The 12,938-nt window shown below is 52.7% G+C and overlaps 4 protein-coding genes across 4 annotated transcripts; 3 read left to right on the top strand and 1 right to left on the bottom strand.

Annotated features, from left to right (window-relative positions):
- Positions 1–18: 18 nt before the first annotated feature.
- mgtC (MgtC/SapB family protein) lies at positions 19–2,624 on the top strand (the record flags this gene model as incomplete). The annotated part of the gene is made up of 2 exons (XM_743911.2): positions 19–672; positions 740–2,624. The coding sequence occupies exon 2, from the start codon at positions 1,785–1,787 to the stop codon at positions 2,622–2,624; it is 840 nt and encodes a 279-aa protein (XP_749004.1). The 5' UTR covers positions 19–672; positions 740–1,784.
- Positions 2,625–2,905: 281 nt separating this feature from the next.
- On the top strand, positions 2,906–4,101 carry AFUA_7G05050 (uncharacterized protein; the record flags this gene model as incomplete). Its single annotated transcript, XM_743912.1, has 2 exons — positions 2,906–3,882; positions 3,948–4,101. 2 exons carry the CDS (start codon positions 2,906–2,908, stop codon positions 4,099–4,101), a joined length of 1,131 nt encoding a protein of 376 aa, XP_749005.1.
- A 335-nt stretch (positions 4,102–4,436) lies between these two features.
- AFUA_7G05040 (putative rhamnosidase B) lies at positions 4,437–8,492 on the bottom strand (the record flags this gene model as incomplete). The annotated part of the gene is made up of 6 exons (XM_743913.1): positions 4,437–5,607; positions 5,661–6,376; positions 6,470–6,904; positions 7,441–7,643; positions 7,703–8,010; positions 8,215–8,492. 6 exons carry the CDS (start codon positions 8,490–8,492, stop codon positions 4,437–4,439), a joined length of 3,111 nt encoding a protein of 1,036 aa, XP_749006.1.
- A 2,140-nt stretch (positions 8,493–10,632) lies between these two features.
- Positions 10,633–12,557, top strand: AFUA_7G05030 (polysaccharide lyase family 1 protein; the record flags this gene model as incomplete). Its single annotated transcript, XM_743914.3, has 4 exons — positions 10,633–11,614; positions 11,661–11,786; positions 11,833–11,929; positions 11,997–12,557. The coding sequence occupies exons 1-4, from the start codon at positions 11,271–11,273 to the stop codon at positions 12,555–12,557; spliced, it is 1,128 nt and encodes a 375-aa protein (XP_749007.2). The 5' UTR covers positions 10,633–11,270.
- Between the last annotated feature and the right edge of the window lie 381 nt (positions 12,558–12,938).

Below are 12,938 nucleotides of genomic sequence, written 5' to 3'. Positions count from 1 at the left end.
TTCGTGACAGGTACCAGGCTCATTGACCGCATGTTTATTGTCTGAAGTATGGTCCGGACCGAGATTCGAGCATATTGCTTGACGTCTTATGGTCTGGACCGGAGGGTCCATAGCCCGCGAAGTCTGCCAATGCTTCATAGTATGGTCTTTTCGACGAGGCAGCATCTGAACGCCGTCGCCTTATCTGAACTGGTGAATATAGTAGAAATTCGCACGGTACGAAAGTTGGGAGTGTATACAGGTGGTCAGACATCTGGATTGACTCATGTATGCCTCAGCTCCATAGTAACAATCAACTATGAATCTATTCTCCTTGGATAAGTACAGAAGGACGGAGTAGCATTCTCATGTCTCGGAACATTCCGTGTAACTCACTGGCTCGTTGGCAAATATGACATTTCTGGCTGCGCTCTGGAATGCATCCCTCGGGACGACAGTGTCTGACAGGCCGCAAGCCTAGCGGGTATAAGAGCGATGGGACTAAACCCAGTTTCCATGTCTCACTTGATCTCGACAGATAATCAAATCTAGGCTACTGCCTTACTCCACGCACCATGAAGCTGTCCGTCGCTCTTCTCTCTTGCGCTAGCTTACTCCCTGGCGCCCTGTCCTTTTCGGATGCATGCAGACAGGGTCTGCTATACTGTGGCTCCACCTTGGAGAAGTATAATGGTACGTGCACACCTGTGGACTCCCAGGGAAAGCTGTCTTGTCCACTTGCTAAATCTACGCTCAACAGGATACTCATCAATGGAGCTCCTATCGGCCACCAACGGCAATCTGGACGCCTATCTTAGACCCCAAGATGCCCTCTTCCGATGCAAAGATTCGGGGGGTGGCATCCAACTAGATACATTCTGCTATTGGGGTTGCACCAACCCTCCGAATGGCGATACTTGTTTCACTGGAGATTAGGTAACTGTCTTCTTGTGGATAATGTGACCTGGGAACTTATACCGTTAGTTGCGTATCTCGAATCAATTCGTCATCTCGGGAACAAGAGTCGGACTGCCGGTTTCTCTGAACTCAAGGCTATATGAGTGAACTTCTGTTATGACTGGTCATTGTATTGAACTAATTGCTTATAATATAACTCTCTTTGGCCCGTACCCGAGTACACAAGAGTCCTAGGCATTGTTTTTGCGATTTTGCGATGGGCTCCTCGGCAGCGAACTTACTCCATCTTTGACTTGCATGTGGAAGTCGTGGAACATCGTGCCGGCTATATCAAGGCATTAATGCTTGAGTATTTGTTATGATCCACCTGGGAAGTAGCTTGACTATGTCCCACATTGAGTGGAGCTCTAACAGCCTCCGAGAGCCGAACAATTCGGCTAACAGACAAAGCTTGTAGCTTGAGCTGCCAAAGCATTGCCTTTTCGCATGACGTCGCTACGAGCGCAAATGCGCGGCACAACCGAGGATCTCGTAGGTTATAGTCCGTGGAACATAAGTGACGCAGGTTCCGTTTGGTTGCTCCCGAGTGCCATATAATCCTGACGTAATGTTCTCCGACTCAGAATCTGCGCTTTGTAGCCTCAAGTATATATCAAACACATGCGTCTCTGGCGTAGTTTTGGACGATCGAAACAGTATTTTCTCGTTACGTCAGGGTGACCCGTCTAGATTGTGTAACTGATATTCGTTTCGGAGCCAGACACGTTCATCCCAGCAACGTCGTTCACAGGATAGAACTTGGACCACTCAGCATAATGTCAGTAGGGCATCCACACGTCGATGATCAATCCTAACTTGGGTGAATCAAACATTGACCGATATGCAAGATGCGCTACCCCTTTGATCAAGGCGACCAGGAGACATGGACTCAGGTAGGACAGCTACTAGTAGCCACAGGACTGTCATCCATCATCGGGATCGAGCGAGAATGGAGACACAAAAGCGCAGGATTGCGCACGAATACACTCGTCGGGATAGGCGCAGCCCTGTTCATGCTGATCTCGAAACTGGGGTCCTTTGACGTCCTGGCCCGCGGCCTGGTCGTGCTGGATCCAAGCCGGATCGCAGCCCAGATCGTGTCCGGCATTGGCTTCATAGGCGGCGGGATCATCTTCAAGCAGCGCAACGAGATTCGAGGCCTGACGACTGCCGCTGGTGTTTGGCTGAGTGCCGCAGTTGGGGCTGCCTGTGGCGCTGGACTGCTCAGATTAGCGAGCGTTGCCACCGCGCTGTACTTCGTTGCGGTGCTCGTCTATCCGACTGTGCTGCGGGTTCTGCGGCAATACCTTGATCGGAAGGATACGACGGAGATCTCGGCTGTGATACGCTACCGGACTGGAGCGGATGGGCTGCAAACTCTGCTCATGAATATCATGCAAGCAGGGTTTCGTGTACGGATGATAACCCGACTAGAAGAAGTGTTTGTGAATCAGGCCGCGAGTAAAGGCCCTGCGGGGGGCGATGGATACCAGTCGATCTCGAGTATCTCCAGGTCACCAATGACACCTGCGGCGCAAATTGAGAGACTCGAGCGGATCTTTGACATTCGCCTGACGGTGAATGGCACGAGAGGCCCAGATAGTCTGATGCATGCTCTTTCCCAGCTGGAATCGATCATTTCGGTTTCCATTGAGGATGACGAAGGAGAATTCGTCCAGAGAGTTTGAAGTCAGATGTCCCCTTTCAAAGCGAGTTCATTTCTAGCGTCAAAATACACCATGCGAAAGGTGACCTTGTGCAGGTTCTCTGCGATATGACAGACAGACGTGAAAGGAATGGACGGAAGAGAGATGAACGTAGATGAGTGTTAGCGCAGTCAAATTGTTCGTGCAAGCTGCAGTCGGAAATATACTAGTCTGTATAACTTTGAAGAGGATGGCTCCATGCGTCTCTTGGTCCGGTGCTTGTCTGGGTGCGTTTGAAGTTTGTCGATGGCGGTTCAGCTGTGATGCGAATCCCATGCTACGGCCGGTCGATGTTTCCAGAAGAAAAAATCCAACGAGAAGTTTCCGTGATGCGTTTTCTCGAGTTTCATACCTCTATCCCAGTTCCTCATATCCTTCGTTATGGCATGGCCGAGGAGAGTCCAGATGAACTGGGGCCGTTCATTATCATGGAGTATATCGACCACAAGTACGACCTCATCGACGCACTGAATACACCGGGAATCCCAGATGACGAGCGGCCAATGCTAGACCCTCAGATCGCGGAGGAACGGCTCATTTTTGCTTACGGTCAAATGGCCGGTATCATGCTTCAGCTATCGAAGCACACATTCGCCGAGATCGGCTGTATAGCCCGAGCCAACGAGGATGACGACTTTGACGACGTGTGGGTTGTGAAACACCGTCCATTGACGTTAAACATGAACGAGCTCGTCCAAGTGGGAAATTTTCCTCCCCACCTCCTTCCTGATGGTCCTTTTCCGACCTCGTCATCCTACTACCGGGCCCTTGCTGATATGCACCTTGCCCACCTGGTGACTCAGCGCAATGACGCCGTTGCCTCACCCGAGGACTGCAGAGCAAACTGTATCGCAAGATTTCTGTTCCGGAAGCTTGCACGGGAGGGTCGGTTCTGCAAGTACCACGAACGGGGCCCGTTCAAGCTGTTTTGCGACGACTTCCGTCCTGCAAATGTGCTGACAAATGCGGAATTCCAGGTCGTTGGGGCAGTCGATTGGGAATATACCTATGCAGCACCACTGGAATTCGCTTACAGCGCCCCATTCTGGCTGTTGCTCGACCTGCCTGAATACTGGCCAGGAGGGCTGGATGACTGGACAAATGTCTATGAGACCCGCCTGGGGACTTTGCTCAGGGTACTCGAAGAGAGAGAGAAGGTGGCAATCGATCGTGGGCTGTTGTCCGAAGAACACCGTCTCTCCACATACATGAGGGAGGCTGGGAGAGTGGAGATTTCTGGGTTAACTACGCAGCCCGGTGTAGTTGGGCTTTCGACATGATATACTGGGCGAAGATTGATAGAAGATTCTATGGCGATGGGAATCTCGACGATCGTCTCCACCTACTGACTGTGGAAGAAAGGCAAGAGGTAGACGACATAGTGCAGAAAAAGATGAAGAAAAAGGAGGAGAGGAAACTAACAGACTGGGCATTGAGTCGCCATGTTGAACACCCCTAGACGGTAACTTTTACTTTATGAAAGGGACCAAGGGGCCTCTGGCGGTCTTCTGACGCGTTGAGCCTGCAAGACTGGCCTATTCCCAAGCCGTCTGTTCATAGGTTCCTTATTGAAGGTGTATGTTTTCGCCCATTCTGGGTAAAATTAGATGGAGCGGCTAAGTTGGTGGCTATTCATCTATAGTGAGGACTGAGGGTGGGACGCTTAATGCCGAATTGCTGGGTCAACTGCTTGGATAGGCCTTAGTAGCTGGTCTCACGCCCGAGAAGTGGTCAGACATAAACTGCATGAATACAGTTGCATTACCCTCGATCCCTGGAGCAATATATATAACCCTAACGGCCTTTCCACGTAAAGAACAGAGACTGCACCACTCCATGCTCAACGGCCTTCTCCCCCGGCAACTGAGAAACCACATCGACGGCTCTCTCAAACCTCAGCTCTACCCTCTTCTCGCCGTCCAGCGTCTCCCACCTCACCGTCGCGACATTGTCCTTACCCACTGCCACTCTCGCCAAGAGGCCCTTACTCAGCCTCAACCGAGGCTTGAACAGCACCCTCCTCGCCCCAGGGACCTCAATCCTCACCCCCGCCAACTCCGTACAATATTCATAGATCGGCACACTCCCCCAAGCATGACAGTCCGAGCGCTGACGCACATCATCCTCCTCCCACGTGGTCAGATTACACTCCAGCATCCGCCGCCACGGATCCCACACCCTCCCCCAATAGGCCTCATACGCCTCGTCCCCCGCCAGCGAGAACGCCCGCAGCGCATAGAACTGCATCACATACGAGCACTTGGCAAAGCAGGGCTCCGCAAAGCTCTCCGTCAGCAGGCGCGCACGGTCGTCCTCCGCCACCGCACCAGCTAACACAGCGAATACCTGGCAGTGCTGCGAGTAGGCGCCCTCGCCGGCGATCGCCGCCGTGGAATCCGTGAAGAAGCGCCCGTCGTAGCAGTGCGTGCGCACGGATGCGAGGACAGCTTCCGCGCGCGCGGTATACTCGGCTGCGTGGCCGGGTCGGCCGACATCGTGGAGGAGCTGCGCGGCTTGGTTGAGGACGTAGGCGTAGAGGAGGCTGAAGAAGGTGTGTCTGTTTGACTGGCGGCCCGATGTGGGGACGCCTTTGTCGGGATGGGTCTCTGTGGCGCCCCAGGTGGTCACCCAGTCGACGTATTGCCAGACGTCGTCTGGGAGGTTGCTGACGAGCCCGAGGGAGTCGATGTGGGCGTGGAAGAACTCGAGGACGCCGTCGATGCGGGGAAGGAAGGAGCGGGCGTAGGCGCTGTCGCCGAAGTGGCGGTGGTGATCGCAGACTTGGAGGATCCAGTAGAGGGAGAACCCGGCGATGATCTGCGGGACATGGGACGGAAATCGGGACTGTGTGAGGCCTTCCGGGGTGATGGACGAAGCGAAGTTCGTGATGGCCTGTCGCATGAGGCGGTCGTCACCGGAGAGCAGGTAGTGGAACAGACCGACCGAGCGGCTGTCGCCAGAGTATCTGGGACGTTAGTTGAGCCTTGATGTGTTTGGGGGGGGGGGGTGGTGGCTTACTGGAGCTGCTCGTAGAACGGACAGTCGGAGCACCCGTCAAACATGCAGTTGCGCATCGTGCGGATGGAAACCTCCCAGATCCGCTCGCTGTACTGGTCATCTTCTTCCTGCCAGCTAGCCTTGACTGCCAAGGGATAGTTCACCTGGGCAGCATCGAACGACAAGAGCTCAACCGGTGCAGGCCCACTGGCGATCTCCAGCCGGATCAGTCTAAACGTGCGAAACCAGAACGGCTCGTATACGGTGGTCACTCCCGCAGGTAAATCCAAGGTCACTTCGTCATACGGCCCAATGAGGCGTCCATTCTCCGCGTGCAGTCGATCGGCTTTTGCGCGGAAGAACGGGTAGGACGGTGGCTCTTGCTCGTATCCCTCGGAATAGGTGATCTTGAGGGTTATGCCAGACGCCTGTACTGCCCGGAAAGACCACCGCAGGAACGCAGTCGAATGGACATCTGCCTGGATTTCGAGCACATGCGAGGAACTTGCCGCCAGCGTCAGTGTCTGCTTTGCGATCAGAAAGCCCGTCCACTCGTCGATGTGGTTGGTACTCTGGCACTTTCGGACAAGACCAACCCCCACGGAAGACTCCTCGGGCATAGGGATCTGACGAGGCCGTAGACGCCAGGGCGACAGATCACCATTCAATGTCCGTATCCCGTACACCATCGGCGTCGTCGGCTCCTCCAACACAGCCGGCGCAATCCGCTCATTAATCTACCACATCAGCCTCTTCCACTCTCTCCTGCAGCAGACACAGAGACCTACATGCAGAAACATATCATCAACCAGTCCCATCGGGAACCTGACACTCTCGTCCACCTGCACCAGCCACCCTTCTCGCGACTGGACATCCACAGTCTCCGTGCCTGTCTCAATCGTCCCGACAACCGTCAATCCAGGGAACGCTGTGCGCTCGAAAGGCATCGCGCCCCTGCCCGCATTGAAATACCTCAGCACCACAAAGACGATCTCGTTGTCCCCGACACGCAGATACGGCGCCATGTCCACCGTGTCATAGTACCAGATCACAGGGCTGCCGCGGGCGGGTCCCACCGCTGCCCGCACGCCATTGACGTACAGCTTGTAGCGTGTATCCGCTGAGCAATGGACGAGCGCTCGCGTAGCGGGGGAAGTAAGTAATACATTATGCGTGAATCGGACAATTTTCCCGGCTGTGCTGGCGGGGGACGAGTCCACCCAGTTTGGAGCCCAGATCCAGTTGGACTGGAGGGAGTTTATGGTCTGGACATTCAGTATCAGGTTGGTGATTAGAAGAGGGGAGGTACCTTTCGTTCATCGGGAGAGGTCATCCTGTCTTTACATGGACTGTGAAGATTCGATGCCGAGACGGGGCTTAGGAGTTAGGAGATATTTGTACGATTGATGGCTCGGGGGAATGACCCCCGACATTCCCTCCGCAGGCCATACCCATACTGTTACTGCTATTGAGGGAGTTCAGGAAAAGCGATAGACAACAATAGCAATCCAAGATCACATTCATCTTCTATTTGATTGTTCGCCATCCATCTAAATCACAGAGCCATGTCAGAATTCAGAAACAGGCAACACTCCGTATATACTGTCTGCGGCCAAGTTTCAAGTCCCCTGGACAATATGCGTCTGACTTGCACGCATCTACTTGCAGTGCTTGTGAACTTTCCATCCAACACAGATGGCTCCCTCGTAGCAGTTCCAGGGAGCGCGGCCAGCAGTAGCACAGTCAAGGAACTACGGTATCTCATCAGCCACAATCTTTCCCCCTGAGCAGGAGTACTCACCTCGTCGCCGCACTTCCAGAACGGAGCAGTACCGACACAGTAGATGTAGGACCAGGCCCGCTTGCCATATTTGGCAATCAGCTTGGCGAACTTGATGGCGAGCCTCCACTTGGGCACCCGCTTCTCGAGGTCTTCGTCGTCGTCGTCCTCGTCCATGTCTGCAAGGTTGACTTCCCTGCCCTCGGCGTCGTAGAAGATAGCAGCTGGGTCTGTCAGTTTACGTGTATCTTGAAAGGAGTGATGGAGGGAGCCAAAGGCGTACTTCCGTCAACGGCCTCGATGGCGGTAACTTCCAGGGTGCCATCGACATCGAAGAACTCCACCTTCTTCTTGCCATCGTCGAGGACGGTGCTCACAACGTTGCCGTAGGGAGTCGCGACGGTGCTGTTGTTGTTGTTGTTGTCGCTGAGGGCATCCTCGCGCGGCATCAGGGAGGGGTGGCCGATGGTAGTGGCCAGGGCGACGTGGCTGCAGAGGGCCACGATGAGAGCGTTGACGACGACAATGAACTTCATTTTGAAGATGATAAGCTGGGGAGCGTTCCTGCTGCTTTCTTGCTTGCTTGTTCGCCTGCTTTTCTGTTGAGTTGCTGTTGATTCGTCTCGTTTCTCGTGGACGTCGAGGGGTTTATATACCTTTTCCCCTCACAGAAGCCCTTTTCGACCGAGGCACTCATCCTCATCACATAGTCCATGTCGTATTCGTTGATGCTATTGCCATGGCATTGCCATTGCTAGTTTTGACATCCCCAGAGGAAGCCGAAGACAAGCGAACCTGAATACGATGCAGCCTCGTATCCTAATTCGAACCCAGCATCCCCGGAATCGTGCCAGCGGAATTGGACGCTTGGCCTGCAGAAGCAGACCCCTCCGTCCCTCGTATTGGGCTTGGCCTCTTGATTTGTCCGCTGCCAAGGTGGGAGGACTGCTATAAAAATCCCCGAGGTTGTGCGTGCGCTCTGCGCCAAGGAAGCCAAGCCCTTCCACTCGCATCTGCGTTGGGGTCCCTGTATCTTCAGACGGGGCGGCTTGGGCTTCTCGGTTTGGAGGCATCTCGCGATTGCCGGATATGTTCACTGGCTGTGTATGAGAAGAGGCTCCTCTCGTATTCTACTCTTCACTTTCCCTCCTGCCAAGTCCTAACAGACGCATGGAATGCAGGCTTATTGGGATTGCTCAGTGGAAGAAACAGTCCCATTGAGGGCTTTGGTCAAAGCGAGCCAATTCTCTTGGATCTCGTGTGTAGAGGCTCAGTATGCCGAACTTGATGCTCCTGCTTCATTAGTTCAATGGGGCTATTTCCCATGGCCATCAGGTTAATCCAGCAATCGCAAGGGAGAACTCCGATGCATCCCCGAGCGAAGACGCAGATACGAGAGCCGATAATAATTTTACGCAACAGATTCTTCAAGATATCTAATTAGTGCCGCGGTTTGTGCCCAATTGTGCCACACTCCTCACGCGCGGTACTGGGGAATCTGGTTGAAAACGAGATTCGCCCCATGGCCAAGAGCCCATCAAACTCATACGATGCCGCATGCATTGCCTCATCCCGCTCTGGCAGCGCTCTATGAAGTGTCCTTGAGACGGGCAAAACACGAAGGCTATGGAAATAGCCGGACGGAGGTGCTGTGTCGCCTCTGTGGTCGTATTGCTTTGACCATCCATGCATCTACAGATATTTGCTAGTCAAATGTAGTGCTTGTATCTATCCTTACCCTTGTCTACTTGAGACATCGCTCCGGGAGACAGACCATTGAATCTTCGACGCCTGCTCTTATTACTGTTCTACACTTGGCCTTTGTGTAGCGGTAACAAAGGCCGCAGTTGGAGCATGCACTCAGGGACGAATGGCAGGAACAGGTCATCCCAGGTTCGAGGACGCTCAGGATATTTCCACACAGACAGAGATACCTGACGAGGGCTCTATGGCTATTATCGGACCGGGTGGACAACAGGTGAAGAGGGAATTCCATGTCATCGTTTCGCCTTTTGCAATTCACGTAGGAAAACCTTTATCTTGTTTACAGCATCTTGTCACCTGTGCTAGTGGCATTGCTGAGGTTACCAGAGTCACAATGAATACGTAGAATGGACAGCAAATTCTCAGCGTAAAGCAGAGGAACCTAAACCTGGCCTTATCCCGAAATCTCTTGCTCCCTTCTTTCAAGTTTGGCCTAGTTCCGCTCTTATACCGCAGCTGGTTGCTTTCACAGAGCTATTAGTTTATTGATCCTCATTTGTGGGCTCTGATTGACGTCCTCATAGCAACATTGGCGGTGGATTTCTTCGGCAGAAGCTATATTGTACTTTCTCTGCCTCTTAATGACTCATAGATGATAACTTGCCTAAAGAACTGCAGATCCATCTTCAATCTCTCTGGGTTACTCTGCACCCTCGCGTAGAACAACAGCTTCTCCCGGCTTACCTCTATATCTTATCCGATCATTGGTCGACATAACGACGACTCCGTAAGGGTATACTTCTTAAGCGAGTCTAAGCCCCGCACGAGAGATGGAGACAACGGGATAGGGCTTTTGCCATGACGTATATGCTCAAGCTGACTTGATATTAGTTTGAGTATGTAATGAAAGCCGCCAGACTTCTGTCCAAGAAAAGGATAAGAGCCCTAAGCAATTAGCATGTAGATTTGGAGATCTGAATAAGACAGTCTGTTCTACAGGTTTGCCTCGCCAAGGCTCTGTTGATTCTGGAGAGAAGTACAGAAGCTAGCATGGCCGATATAGTTCCCATTAATGTACGGCGCGTAATCTGCAATCCAATCAATTAGTGTTTTCGAGATTCATGTTATGCTTGAGATTTCCAGCTCTGTACCTCTGCAGTTCTCTTCAACACCGACTGCATGCCCATTCCCTCGTTTATGCAAGTTGAGACACTTTTACTCCCAGGAGAAGCTGCATAAATCATAACACCAGTAATTGGATCCATAAAGAATGGTAAAAGTACGGAGTCATGGGTCCTGAGTATATATTAAGCTTAAAGTAAGCGGCCAACCACAAGAGCTGCCTAGCCAGCTATGATGCTTGTTGTGAACAGCTACAGGTCTTTGATCGTATCTCGTAAAATCAATGTGAAGAGGGGAGATATTATCGTCTTCTGCTTCAGTTGTCAGCGCATACGTAACCTTGTATGGCGTGTTTCAGACTGGGGACCGAGAGCTCAACAGAAGATGGCATGACATTCACCGCAATTTCTACCTACGAAACAAATTAATGATACATAAACACAGGTATGATGAGATTGATCGCAGTGTTCGGTATATTTCCGAAATATGTCTCCAATTCGTCATTGCAGCATAGGCCGCGTCATACAGTGTTTCTTCTGAGATGACCCCCCAACCTCATCAACGACGTTGATATACCTGAAACTCACCAATCAAATTAGCCGGCTCGACGAATCAACGAGCATGATTCATGCCGCACGCGGTGGAGCTCTCTTGCAGAGATATCGGATTGCTGCCGGAGCCTACATAGATGGTGGAGAGATCGACATTCGAATCACCCTGTACAGACAGTTTATTTCCGTCGCCGATTTAACCAACTGGTGGATTACTGGTGGATTGACGTTCACTGGGTAATTGTTCATCTCCACTCGACGAGGATCTCTGACAAGCAACTGTAGAATGGCGTTGGGGAAGTTCCGTGGTCATCGACTGTTCCTCCGGGGTTGACACCGAAGAACCATCTGCATATAAAACCAGGGAAGTGCAACTCATGGCTTCTGTTTTGTTCCTAAGCACATCTCACCCTGTCATTCTTTTTTGTCTTTCCTTCATTTAACTCTGTCATTCGTTCTGTGCCTACTTCCAGGATGAAGTACGCTGCTTTTCTTCCCACCATCGGTGCGCTGGTCTCCCAGGCCATTGCGATTGGCGTCCAAGGCACCGCCGAGGGTTTTGCCTCGTCCGTGACTGGCGGTGGCAGCGCTACCCTCGTCTATCCTTCCACCACCGACGAGCTGGTCTCGTACCTTGGTGATAGCGAGGCCCGTGTGATTGTGCTCACCAAGACCTTTGACTTCACTGGAACCGAGGGTACCACCACCGCGACTGGCTGCGCGCCTTGGGGTACTGCCTCTGGCTGCCAGGTAGCCATCAACAAGGATAACTGGTGCATCAACTACCAGTCGAGTGCTCCCTCTGTCTCGGTGACCTAGTACGCTGCTCCATATGGATTTCTGCCAAGGTTCTGACACAAGTAGTGATAATGCCGGCTCGCTTGGTATCACCGTCAACTCCAACAAGTCCCTCATCGGCGAGGGCACCTCCGGCGTCATCAAGGGCAAGGGCCTTCGTATCGTCAGCGGTGCTAAGAACATCATCATTCAGTGAGTACCTGCAAACAATCTGGGAAGAATTATGCTGACTAGTCAGGAACATCGCCATCACCGACATCAACCCCAAGTACGTCTGGGGAGGCGACGCCATCACCATCAACCAGGCCGACCTCGTCTGGGTCGACCATGTAACTGTGCGTGTCTCTCGCACACGAAACAAATTGAAAAAATACAAAACAGACTGAACGAAATGATAAATAGACCGCCCGCATCGGCCGCCAACACTACGTCCTCGGCACCGAAGCCAGCAACCGCATCACCCTCTCCAACAACTACATCGACGGCGAATCCGACTACTCGGCCACCTGCGACAACCACCACTACTGGAACATCTACCTGGACGGCTCCAGCGACAAGGTCACCCTGAAGGGCAACTACCTGTACAAGACCAGCGGCCGCGCGCCCAAGGTCCAGGGCAACACCTACCTGCACGCCGTCAACAACTACTGGAACGACAACTCCAACCACGCCTTCGAGATCGGCGACGGCGCCTACGTGCTCGCCGAGGGGAACCTCTTCTCCGACGTGACTGCCGCCGTCGAGTCCTCTAGCTTCACGGGTGAGCTGTTCGGCTCCGCGAGTGCTTCCTCGACCTGCCAGTCGTATATTGGCCGTGACTGTGTGGCCAATTCGTTCTCCAGCTCTGGGACGCTCTCTGGGTCGAATGTTGATGTGCTGTCCAAGTTTAAGGGCGAGACTGTTGCCTCGGCGAGTGCGGCTGGTACTTCTCCTGCTTCCTCGGCTGGTCAGGGGCACCTGTAAATCCACGTTTCGAGGGAGGGATATAATTGCATGGACTGTACTCTAGTCAAGCTTATTAATCCAGTCAACTATAAGGGGTGCGAAGAGGTATCCGCATAGTCAATGTTTATTACCATTTCCAATGGCTCACTGACAGAAGATGTAGCTAGCTAGATGTCGCACAATGTTGGATTGATTGTCCAAGGCAGAACAGACTCCAGTCGCATATGCAAGGTCAGCCGAGGACTGGAAATCTTGTGAAGAGGTCGCTCAAACATCGGCGGCAGAGAGCACGGCTCACAAAGCATATGTTACACCACGAATCGAATTGGTGTGATACAGAGATCCATGGAATGCACATTTTTCTAGAGCGCGCAAAGGTGGTCGAGTAATCAAACTGAA

The sequence above is a fragment of the Aspergillus fumigatus genome, chromosome 7 (assembly GCF_000002655.1).
Source record: "Aspergillus fumigatus Af293 chromosome 7, whole genome shotgun sequence".
Lineage (NCBI taxonomy): Eukaryota > Fungi > Ascomycota > Eurotiomycetes > Eurotiales > Aspergillaceae > Aspergillus > Aspergillus fumigatus.
This window is presented reverse-complemented; position numbering and strand designations above follow the sequence as displayed.